Raw genomic sequence first — 11234 nt, 5'->3', positions numbered from 1 at the left:
GAATCTGTGCTCTTGCAAACAATGTAATGTTTTTTACCATAGACTTTTTTTATAGCATACATCATATAAAAACAATTACAGACTGCTCAGTACCTCTGCTTCTGATTGGCTGTGAGGTTTAGGCGTTAGGAGTGCCACAAACTCCCCCGAAATTTTTCATTGGATCTGCATGAATCACGTAGGTAACCCATTTTGTTTTCAAAAAGGTGAATTTCACCAAAAGGTGAGGAGTTTGAATGCCTGCATCCTGGGTAATAAACGTGGATGTTCCAGGGATGGCCAGATATTAGACAAATGTGCTGACATTGACAATATTTCCAAAGCAATTATAAAAAGCATGTGGTAGCCATTTGCCGACTTAGGGTGACCTGTCACCTAGAAAGTTCAGTAATGCCTCTGAGGTAGTGAAGATCACCACATTTTGAAGATGATCATCACATTTTGCCAATCGTACGTGTACACCTATATAACCTGCCCCCGGGGGTGCAGAAGGATGGCGTTGGAGTGAGGTTTGGGCCGCAGGAAGCCGTTGCTGTAGTCAAAGTGGTTGGAGAACGCCTCTGAGATTTGGTAGGAAGTGTCACAGTCCACCTCATCGCCCTCCGGCAGGGGCAGACTGGAAGCCCAGTCCTCTGGCCCCTGGGTGCCACACCAGTCTGGGGCCGGTGGGGACGGGTCCTGGGTGGTGTGGCTCTCACCACTATCCTGCTGGGGATGGGAGGAGGGAAGGCCAGAGTCCTGGGATAGAAGAGGGATGCGGGAGGGGTTACAAAGGTACTTGAGACGTGGGTGTGTGAGGGGGAGGGGCTTCCTTACCTATTGTTCTGATAGTAAAGCTCCCAGCAGTACAGTAGATTGTTTTTCAAAGACAGTGTACTGATGGTGATTGAGTGGGAGATTTAGTCTAGGATTGGGGGAACCCATTTCTGGTACAAGGAGGAAATACGGATCACGTTCGTGTCACGAAACAACTCGTCCAGACCCCCCCTGAGTCCCCCCCCCCCCCCCGAGCGACACGCACCAACGACATGTGGCTGTTCCTCAGGTAGGACTCCACCCTCCGCCTGCGCTGCTCGTCCCAGCCTCCGTCCATGTCAGCCGAGGCCCTGGCCCTCCCGCGGCACTCGCGCCAGCTCGACTGGTATAGCAGGGGCCGGCCCAAGTGGTCCACCTCCAACTCTCCCAGTGCTGCCCGCCTCCCGCCTAGCGTGGACTGGCTGCCCCGGTAGAGGGGCCGGTCCTGAGAGGGGAAACGGTCACAAAAAAAGAAAAACGCAAATCATGTCATTTACTGTAATCGCAGTAGACCTATGCATGGAACCATATTAAGAAAGCATCGTCAATAACTTCATTGTCATGATCCCACCAATAAAGCCTCCTTCATGGACGGTGTTTTCACAATAGTGTCAACAGGGATGTCCATTTTGTATCGTAACCCTTTTGAGGGTGTAAACTCACCTCTAACGACAGCTGGCTGTGCTTCATTCTGTTGTCGACTCTGAGTGAGACACTGTCCTCGTCCTGGGGTTGGATGGAGGAGACAAGATCAAGGGGTTAGAGAGCGCGACTGAGATCACAAATACATGAATTGATGAAGAAATATTTCGCATGAGTATTTTGCGTTCATGTGAAATGAGGGTGTGTGTGGTGTTGTTTGTACCAGTGCTCTGGGATCTGAGCCCACAGAGTTGATTCTCCTGAACGAGGCCTGTCTGGAAAGGGTGTTCATCTCTTCCCTGTAGGAGAAAAAGAGTAAACAAAGAAAATGGCTCAATGCCACCACTTCAGCAAGGACAGGTGAGTGAATAGTTGAAACCCATTTCCCCACGCACGTCCTTTCTCCGAGCTCCATCTCTAGGTTCTTCGTGCGGCGTCGATGGTATCGGTGCACCAGGAAGATAATGATGATCATGATGAGGACCAGAGCACCGGCGGACGCACCGACGACTATAAGGAGGAGGCTGTCGACGGTGGGTTCCTGCACTCTCCTCTCTGAATCAGGGGGCAGAGCTTAGGGAAAGACCTTCATTACACCCAGCTGCACACGTGCACCATCTATTTCTCAGTGTTGTCACCAGGGGGCAGCAAAGATAATCAAACCTATTATTCCCCCCCCCCTCCCCAACAGGCCATTTGGCCCTGTTCCTATGGTTTACATTCCACACAAAGCATATTGTTCTTACCCGTCACTGTGAGGGTGAACTCAGCTTTTCCTGCTCCAGCACTGTTCTGAGCCACACATTCGTAGACGCCGGTGTCATTCAAGCTAAGGGCCTGCCCAAAGAGCAGCCTGTTTCCAAGTACAGACACTCCTCCTGTCAGAGATCCACCCCTCCTGTGGATAGAGCACACGGTACGTTCGGTACATGGCTACAGACTACATCAAACTCATTCTGATTTCCATTGAATCTTGCAAACCAAACATCTTTCAAATGTATACATCCCGGAATTAGTTTTAAAATTCCACAGATCAATTAATTTCAAACAGACTTAAAAATAATAATAATCACATTTACTGCCATAGATTTGTGGCCGGTACATTTATAGCAAGGTGTTCTTTGATTCTCCACTGATCAGGTTTGTCAGAAAGGGGAACCAGCTATGTGCATGTACTCTGCTTGCTCACTGCTGCTTTATCACCCATTGAATAAGCAGGGTTGGGATTTGAGCGTGTCGGAGACTGGAGCCACACTGAAACACGGTATACAAAGGAGAAGGCCAGTTTCTACTCCACTGGGGGGGGTCAGGTTGCCCTAGTTTCAATGTGCTGGGCAGACATTTTACTGCTGTTAACCTCTGCAACCGCTCCCCCCCTTCTCCATTCAAAGGGTTTCTCGGATTTCTCCTCTCAGCCCCACCTTTTAAACCAACTCTTTATGATAGAATCAGCTCCAGAGATTGCACCTGATAGGGGAATGGAATACTGATATTGATACTGGCTAGATGCATTGAGAACAATCCTGTTATAATACACCAACATACATGAAATGTATGAATACAAACATTTGCTAGTGTGTGTGATGTGGGACAACTTTGGGAAAACCCGGTCATTGTCCTACTGGTTTGCATTGGATCAGGAAGTGTGCACATTGAGGCAACAAATGATTACTTGTGTGATCTGTTATTATTGTAATGCTCTGAGAACAATCTTTAATTAAACACGTACCCTGTGTTTTACGGTGTGTTATGGTGATAGTTAAAGAGAGACGCTGTGATTAAGTGCTTAGGACGCGTCTCCATCTTTCCACCCTCTCCTCCTCCCTCCCGCTCTCCCTGGCTCCCTCTGTGTTAAACCTCCCTCTCTCTTCCAACCAATCCATTTTCTAATTCAGTTATACGATACCGTGGCTTTTATTCTATATTGAACTGCTTGAGAAGGCACCGTCCTTCAGCAGACACACTCTGCCTTGTTGTCTGTGTTCATGTGTGCTACATGGGTGTGTGTGTGTGTGTGTGTGCGCATCTCGAAGAGCACTACTCTCTACAGCCCTATTTAAACAGTACCTCAGACATGTGGATAGTATTACACAAGGAAGTGACATTCTCCACACTGCCTGCCAGTCAGCCGTACCTGGTCCACGTGAAGTTCTGGGGTTTGGGATATCCTCCACTTTCACATCGGAGCTCAGCTCCTTCTCGTCCTATGAACCAGTTCCCATCATGCCCAGTGATGCTAACATCGGGAGGAACTGGGACAATCACACACACACACAAAGCTAAATTAGTGACATAAAAGAATATACCCTCACTGTGTTGAAACTTCAGTCAACTGGTTATAAAATATGCCTATTGTTTAGAGGTCAATGTCTGACTATGATTGAGAACAGTAACTGTATTGTATAGAAATCTTATTTAATTACATATAATCAAGTGGCGCATTGGATTGGATTCAATAACTGTGGGATTATAGTGCAGACTGTCTGCCTTTATTTGAGCCATTTAGAAATTACAGTGGCACCCCCCCTCCCCATGTTAAGGTGCCATTAGTGTTACACATCAAGTCTAGTTTAGTCAGGCATTCCTCCTTTGTATGCTTTGACTGTCTGAGAGGCTTAACTTTCTCATTATAGCAGTACAGTACTAAAACAAAACAATGGAAGCTGTTGGAATAGCAGTCCGAGACACCAGGCAGCCAGTTCCATCATATACATGGCAGAGTGTGTACCGTAAGGTCCTCTCTCCCATTACTGAAGAATGGGGAGTGTGGCTTTGAATAACTGGTTTCTTTTTCTTACACGTTCCTAAACTTTCTACCATTCTTCTCCAGATGGCTCTGCTCCAGTGTTCTATAGGTGACACTGTTTGAGGACTGAAGGCTTTTAGGTACTTTTTCCAATAGAGGTTAGTTTAGTTTTCGAGATTACCACGGAAGAATACAATATGTTGAACAAAGTACTTTTACGCTCCTTGTCTTTTACTCTTAAAACGGCTAATGTCACATATTGTGTGTCAATATGTTTTGGCTATGTGTATACAGTAGACACCGTATGTGTATAGACACCAAAACATCAAAAAGGATCAAATGGTTCAGTTAATATGGATGAAAATGGTCCGTTCCAACAGTTTGCACCCTAACCCTTGTGTTATCTTCATCAGTCATTGTGACCCACCGTCGACCCAACTTTACCGCATACAAAAACAAAGTGAAACATTTTCTTTTAACCGTCGGGCATTTTCTTTTAAAAGGTTAAAAGAAAATGCTTCACATTGTTTTTGTATGCGGTAAAGTTGTCGCAACACAACGATGGTTCGTCACATGACCCGAAGGCAGCACCAGGGTTAATCTCATCCTTGCGGCATGTCCAGGACTACTCACAGTGCACCTGCAGGGTGTTGCTGATCCTGCGGGGCTGCCTCAGGCCCGGGTGCCACACCAGGCAGTCCAGCCGCTTGCCGTTCATGCTGCGGAGCGGATGCAGCGAGAAGAACGCGGAGATGGCGCCGCCCCCCGAGCTGCGGTTCTGGGCCTGCCCGGGGAGGGCCGTGTCCCAGGAGAGGCGTGGCGGGGGGTGGGCCACGGCACGACAGGTGGCGGCAACGCGGAAGGACTGGCCCTCCGTCAGGACCACGGGCTCCAGGGAGGAGATGGGTAACGCTGGAGGAGGGTGGAAGAGACGGAGGGGGAAGGAACCCTGTTTTTAATGCTTTAATATGTCTCCCCACACCCTACTTCAGATAATGTAATCACTAATCTAACAATAGGAGGAAGTGCTGCACAACCAAGGTCATGGATGGATGTTGAATGGAAATCCATGAGATCTCATTTTGTGGTTTCAAATCCCTGCATCCACTCTGGCCCCTTGCCTCATCATTGGACGCCATTCACTTTAGCGTGTACTGTAAATCCCATGAGCTCATTTTGTGGATCAAAAAAGGATCTTACTCCAGACAGTGAGGGAAACTTTCCTCTCGAAGTTCCCTGAGGGGAAGGTGCTGATGTGGCAGGTGTAGCTCCCCTCGTCAGACTCCTGGGTGCTGAGCAGCAGCAGGGCAGAGTTATCGGTGGGGCTGACGCTCTCGAACTTCACCCTCCCCGAGAAACGGCCAAACTCTGACCAAAGAAGCACAAGGGAGGGAGGGAGCCAGCGAGGAGATTATGGTTCACTCTCTTGCTTTATAGAAAGAGACTCATACAGGAAAACAATAACCCGGAAATAACGCAAGTCCATTGCTTTCCAAAAATTCTAGGAAATGTGGTGTACACTGATATGAGCAGAGGAATGCGTCACCCATGAACAGAAGTTTAAAGATCTAGATAAAATCTGGATCCAAAACCTGATAGCTGGGTTTGTCCATTTGCATGCCTTACACACAAGCCCCATGACACAGGCGTGCACTATTTAACACATTCAGCTCTGAGTTGCCATGGCGTAGCATACCTGTGTGGCCCTCGGTAGGGTGGGCAGTGATGACCTGTTCCTTGGTGCCGTCTGACAGCTCCCTGGTCCATGTGACCTGGATCACCTGCTCCCCGTCACCCACCTGGTAGTGGCAGGGCAGTCGCGTCTCTGACTCTGCCAGGGAGCGCAGGGAGAAGGAGGGAGGAGGTTCCACAAAGCCACCCTGGACAGAGACCACTGGAGGGGGGAGGGGGGGTGGCGTGTGTTCAGCTAATTGGGGGGCTGTGTGTGTGGCTGTGTGTGCAGGTGTGTTTGTGTAGGAGAGAGACAAAGACATTGCAGAGTAAGAGGCTAATGCTAATGCATTAGCACAACAATCAAGGACTAACACACATTGTGCCCTTTGAGTGTTGGATCAGATAGACTCTAGTCAATGATTCAACCTGCAGATAAGGACAAAATCATGGCTCAACCAGGGACATTTTCATTCACTAAATTGCCCGGAGAACAGACCTTCGAGTGTACTGACACACACAGGAGAGCAAACAAACATTTTCCCACACACAGCCACTCACTAATACAGAACCAAACCATTCAGTGATCCATTTGACAGTTAGAGGGAGGTGAGATAACAGTTTAGACAAGGACAGACACAGTGGTTTATAATGTGGAACAAACACTGATCTAACATGACCCGGTCACCGCATGTGCTCGTTGTGGCTGGCAGTTTGGCTGTGTCTACTTTGATTGATAGGTTGACCAACCAATCAGTTTGTTAGGGGCTTCATACCAAGAGATCCTTGTCATGAAACCCCATTGTATTTCGCGGTATGGCGAGGAAGAACGAAGGAGGAGGAGAGGAAAAGGAGGAAGAGGGGTCTTACTCTCAACGGTGAGGGAGACTTTCCTCTCGAAGTTCCCTGAGGGGAAGGTGCTGATGTGGCAGGTGTAGCTGCCCTCGTCAGACTCCTGGGTGCTGAGCAGCAGCAGGGCAGAGTCATTGGCCGGGCTGACGCTGTCGAACTTCACCCTCCCCGAGAAAGGCCCAACCTCTGACCAAAGAAGCACAAGGGAGGGAGAAACTCACTAATCTCTAGAAACAATCGGAGTTTTTTTTCCTACTGTCATACAGTGGTACAGTTGCCCGGGAGGCAAATTCAACCCCATCACACAACCAAATTCCTCCATAACAGGTCACCATTTTCCTCCAGGGAAGGCCACATACCACGTGCCATGTACTGAGATATACATGCATATAATACTGCGTTATATGGCATACCTGTGTGGACCTCGTTGTGGTGGGCAGTGAGGATCTTTTCCTTGGTGCCGTCTGACAGCTCCCTGGTCCATGTGACCTGGATCACCTGCTCCCCGTCACCCACCTGGTAGTGGCAGGGCAGTCGCGTCTCCGACTCTGCCAGGGAGCGCAGGGAGAAGGAGGGAGGAGGTTCCACAAAGCCACCCTGGACAGAGACCACTGGAGGGGGAGAAGAGTGTGAATGTGTATGAAAGAGACGTTATAAATTGAGAAATTGTGTTAAAGAAGGTGGGCAAGTTGAGGTGAAAAAAGAGACACAAAGTTGAGTGAGGGTAATAGTCTAACGCATTCCCACAACAACCAAAAAATAACTATAATTTGCCCTCGAAGACTAGAAAGTGTCTAGTTAATGATTGTTTAAAACATTAATAATTAAACCTTCTGTTAAGGGACACGACATGGCACACATACGGTATATATCCATTCTCTAAACCCAGGAGAACAAGGCCAGACCGTCAGGTTCACTGACACACAGAGGAATGCAAACACCTTTTCCTCTCGCACTGCCAGACAGGTTCTAGTCAACAGAAAATAGCAAACTTTAGCGTCCTATTTACAATCAGAGAGGAGAGGTAAAGTGACAGGTTGCGTGTATCACAAAGCTGCCTTACTTGCTTTTCTTGTTCATGACATTAACCTTCATTCAACTCTTTGCCAATACTAACTAAAGCAATGCACAAAGAATACATTCATTGACTGAGTCACTCGTTTGTCCTTATGAACTTTGAGTGTCTTGTACGGCAAACATACCTAAATAAATGGTCATAGAGTTGAGAAATAGTATGAAGCGCAGCCCTCCTGCTTTCTGTTTTTTACAGAGAAAGAATGTGACTCTTCCACATTTCAAAATGCTAAATCCCATCACCTGTGCCACATGTTATGATAAGGAAATGAAAAGTGTGTTTGTTACAAATACATTTTAAAGTCTTACCAAATGCCCAAATAAGTGCCATCCATTCTGTCCGCTGCCTGGCGGCCCATGCATGAGACTTCATAACTGCAACTTGAATTATTCAGCAAAAACGCTTTAATTGGTGTTAGGCCTATTGTCACTACTCGTAGTTTCCAAAACTCAAATGAAATCCGATTAAAAAAAGACCACAATAAAATGCTGTGCGACCAAGAAATAAATAGTCAAAAAATATTTCGACAGCAGTAGAATGCAAGTGCAGTTTGTGGGAGTTTTATGCACGTCGTGGAGTCGGAAATCTAAAATCAATTATCTTATTCTTATTCTTCCAGTAGCTTAACTTTATGTAATTAATATAATTTTCTTCGATATATTCTTGTTGACTTTTCTGTGTTCTCACAGATGTCTTCTTCGGTATTTTCTTGTTGACTTTTCTGTGTTCTCACAGATGTCTTGGCTACAGCATCACAAGGTAAAAAATTCTATACGTTTTATGGCACAATGTCTTTATCCAAACTCCGCACAAAGTCTCCTCATTCTAGATGAAGAATAAAACATTATTCAAATCCAGCAGCGCGCTACCTTGCCCAAAGGTATATGGTAACTTTACTCCAAGTTACACCTGTCTTTTAGTTTAGGCCACGCCCCTAATCAACATAATTATATTTGACAGGCAGCAACGCTACTTCCTTCACCATGGTTCAAATCACAAATTCCTCAGTCCAGACAACTAACTCGTCCACAATTTTTATAATGATTTGTAAATGTTAAATAATCACATTGTTGGCAAGTATGTCGCATACGTACAAAATGAGACAATGTTAGGCTCACCAGAACATAAGCCACTTTACCTTACTTGGCATTTACACAGATTATGCAATTTATTTATACTAGAAACAAGTTTATAATCAAAAGCCTCAAACACAATTCTGGGACTGGCCTGGTGTGTAGGGCAAGTAAAGTGATGTGTAGGAATATATTGAACTGTTTAGAGACCGTATGAATATGCTACAATAAACCACAACACAGCACATGGTATATGAAAACAAATAGGGCACCTTATTTATGGTAATAGTTTGATACATTTCATTTGAATCTTTCTAGTAGACATGGTGAACAGACAGGATAAATGTTACAACGGGAAGTGCTGGTTTATAGTGAGGAAACACTATGATTCCATAATAAAGCTCCAAACATGACTCATCTAAATAATACTGGCTGTTGTGCAGACACACATAAAACAAGCAGGAGTGGATTAATCATAAATGTTACAAAGTTACAAATGTTTCTTTCCAACTCCTCTCAGACTATTGGTTTCTTCTCCACTTTGATGGTCTCGTAGGTGTCCGGGCTATGGGGGGTCAACCCCTAATGGAGGGAGAGATAAAGATTAAGAACAAAAACTGTTAACGCCCAAATCATTTTCCTATAAATCTTTTAAAGATATAAATGACATGATACTTTCATTGTTTAATGATTCCATGAGGGAAAAGACAACATTGTCATTCTTTTGAGTTGTCTGGTGAGGAGAATCAAGAGTTATCGTACTTCATAAAGGCGTTCTCCATAAGCTGGCGGCTTCTGTTGAGATAAAAATTATACAAATATTTATGATGAAACTAAGAGCATTAGCACTGAATAGAATAACATCAACAACAGCAATGTGATTTCACAATGAATTGCAGAAAGAAACAGATGGTCATCTTCCTGTGAGTTCAAAAGTTCCTCTTTTGCCTTTCAAAAATTACAAACACGATTTGGTTTTCTCTTCAAATGCTTTGTTATCATTATATTATACTAGTATTACTATTATTATAATTACATTTGAATTACATCACTTAGCACCGAGGCCCATTTACAGTCATCTATGATATGTTGTGATGAGTGGGAAGGAGTAATGGAAACTATTTATAAATAACATTTCTGGTGGTCAGTCTGTTCTTGCTAACAGGAAAAGTTGCCATTCTCTGAAATTAGCACAAGCAGAAGTGTAAGGTTTGGGTAACTAAAAATGGAGAGGCCCAAAAGCAATTAGAATATTATTTTTCTTTAACAAATTACTATTGCGCATAGCAAATCATGATGAACTTGAACACTTTTGTTTGGTGTGCACAGTCACACACACACACCACAACATTTTACTTTACCTGAGGGTAATTGTTGCTGGTTGCAAACGTAGGATCCATCTGAAAGACAATAAAGCCATTACATTTATTCAAATACACAGTGTTGTGGCAGGCTGAAATTCAATACACACATTTGATGGACCTGAAAGTAGTGGGTACGTGTCGTTAGCTTTGTGCAGTGTAACAATGATGGTGGTCCTACCCTGAGCCTGCAGTACAGGAAGGTTAAAATGATGCCGTAGATCACTAGAATCCCATCCAAGATATAACACAGCTTCGCCTCCTGGAATGCTTCTGCTCAAACACACGCACACAAATCGACAATCATATTCAATATCATCACTCTTGGGATTTTTGAACTACTGAAAACCAGTCTGTCAGCTTGAGGGTACCTTTTCTAAACCTACAAGTTACATTTGATATATTAATAAAGTTGAACAATAACAACAATTTAAATAAAATTTCTCACCAGCAAAGCTGAAATTTAAGAGGAGAATGGCTACGATCAGAGAGCCCTTCATCTTCGGGGGTAGTGTGTGAGTAAATAAAAGGCGTTATCTTTGGGTTTCTAACACCTCGGAACTGAAAGCTTGATCTGTCAGCAGGAAGTGATGGGCTCACAGTGACCGTCTTAGAGCTTAAAAACCACAAACACCAACTCCCACAAAGGTTTTCTCACACTAAGTGCATAGATGAAAGCAGTAAAGAACCGATCATGTAATTGAGTTATATTTAAATGATTCCATAATTAGATGGATATGATGAAGTGCTGGTATATATATGGCATTTATAGTTTGACATTTTCCGTTTTTATTCAACCCAACTTTGTGCATGTTTTATTTTATATATATATATATATATATATATATATATATATATATATATATATATATATTTGGGTACTTCAGGTTTTTATTATTGCATAGTTATATTTAAACAGAATATGGTGGTGAAAAAGCAGGAAAATAAATGACCCATGTATGGACATCACTGACATTACTGAGTCAAAGGAACATTGAAAGTTTCTAGGGAAAGATGTC

At 44.4% G+C, this 11234-nt stretch overlaps 2 protein-coding genes across 4 annotated transcripts; both read right to left on the bottom strand.

The window, feature by feature from the left end:
• Positions 1 to 7: 7 nt before the first annotated feature.
• On the bottom strand, positions 8 to 8684 carry nectin4b (nectin cell adhesion molecule 4b). Of its 3 annotated transcripts, none has more exons than XM_047026739.1 (13): positions 8090 to 8684; positions 7120 to 7317; positions 6725 to 6892; positions 5880 to 6134; positions 5384 to 5551; positions 4817 to 5095; positions 3572 to 3689; positions 2184 to 2335; positions 1833 to 2010; positions 1661 to 1736; positions 1459 to 1521; positions 1022 to 1240; positions 8 to 738 (listed from the first exon to the last, which is right to left on the bottom strand). In XM_047026739.1, exons 1-13 carry the CDS (start codon positions 8151 to 8153, stop codon positions 463 to 465), a joined length of 2214 nt encoding a protein of 737 aa, XP_046882695.1. In that variant the 5' UTR covers positions 8154 to 8684; the 3' UTR covers positions 8 to 462. The 3 variants fall into 3 exon arrangements, with proteins under 3 accessions (XP_046882695.1, XP_046882696.1, XP_046882697.1); XM_047026740.1 differs by having other exon boundaries at positions 1833 to 1992; XM_047026741.1 differs by lacking the exon at positions 8090 to 8684 and adding an exon at positions 7537 to 7624.
• A 422-nt stretch (positions 8685 to 9106) lies between these two features.
• Positions 9107 to 10850, bottom strand: fcer1gl (Fc receptor, IgE, high affinity I, gamma polypeptide like). Its single transcript, XM_047026747.1, has 5 exons — positions 10664 to 10850; positions 10397 to 10488; positions 10216 to 10254; positions 9617 to 9649; positions 9107 to 9436 (listed from the first exon to the last, which is right to left on the bottom strand). Exons 1-5 carry the CDS (start codon positions 10713 to 10715, stop codon positions 9371 to 9373), a joined length of 282 nt encoding a protein of 93 aa, XP_046882703.1. The 5' UTR covers positions 10716 to 10850; the 3' UTR covers positions 9107 to 9370.
• Between the last annotated feature and the right edge of the window lie 384 nt (positions 10851 to 11234).

This window comes from Hypomesus transpacificus, chromosome 10, assembly GCF_021917145.1.
Source record: "Hypomesus transpacificus isolate Combined female chromosome 10, fHypTra1, whole genome shotgun sequence".
In the NCBI taxonomy this organism is placed as follows: Eukaryota; Metazoa; Chordata; class Actinopteri; order Osmeriformes; family Osmeridae; genus Hypomesus; species Hypomesus transpacificus.
The sequence above is the reverse complement of the archived record's forward strand: the minus strand, read 5'-3'. Positions and strand labels throughout refer to the sequence as shown.

Bases quoted from the DNA above. Each gene is read 5' to 3' on its own strand.
- nectin4b (XM_047026739.1), bottom strand. From the start codon at position 8,153: ATGAAGTCTCATGCATGGGCCGCCAGGCAGCGGACAGAATGGATGGCA. The intron at 6,135-6,724 runs GTAAGACCCCTC...CTGCACACACAG, and splicing joins AGTCTCCCTCACCGTTGAGA to CCACACACACAGCCCCCCAA. The intron at 1,737-1,832 runs GTGCGTGGGGAA...TTTCTCCTACAG, and splicing joins ATGGAGCTCGGAGAAAGGAC to GGAAGAGATGAACACCCTTT.
- fcer1gl (XM_047026747.1), bottom strand. From the start codon at position 10,715: ATGAAGGGCTCTCTGATCGTAGCCATTCTCCTCTTAAATTTCAGCTTT. The intron at 10,255-10,396 runs GTAGGACCACCA...ATTGTCTTTCAG, and splicing joins TCCTGTACTGCAGGCTCAGG to ATGGATCCTACGTTTGCAAC. The intron at 9,437-9,616 runs GTACGATAACTC...TCCCTCCATTAG, and splicing joins ATGGAGAACGCCTTTATGAA to GGGTTGACCCCCCATAGCCC.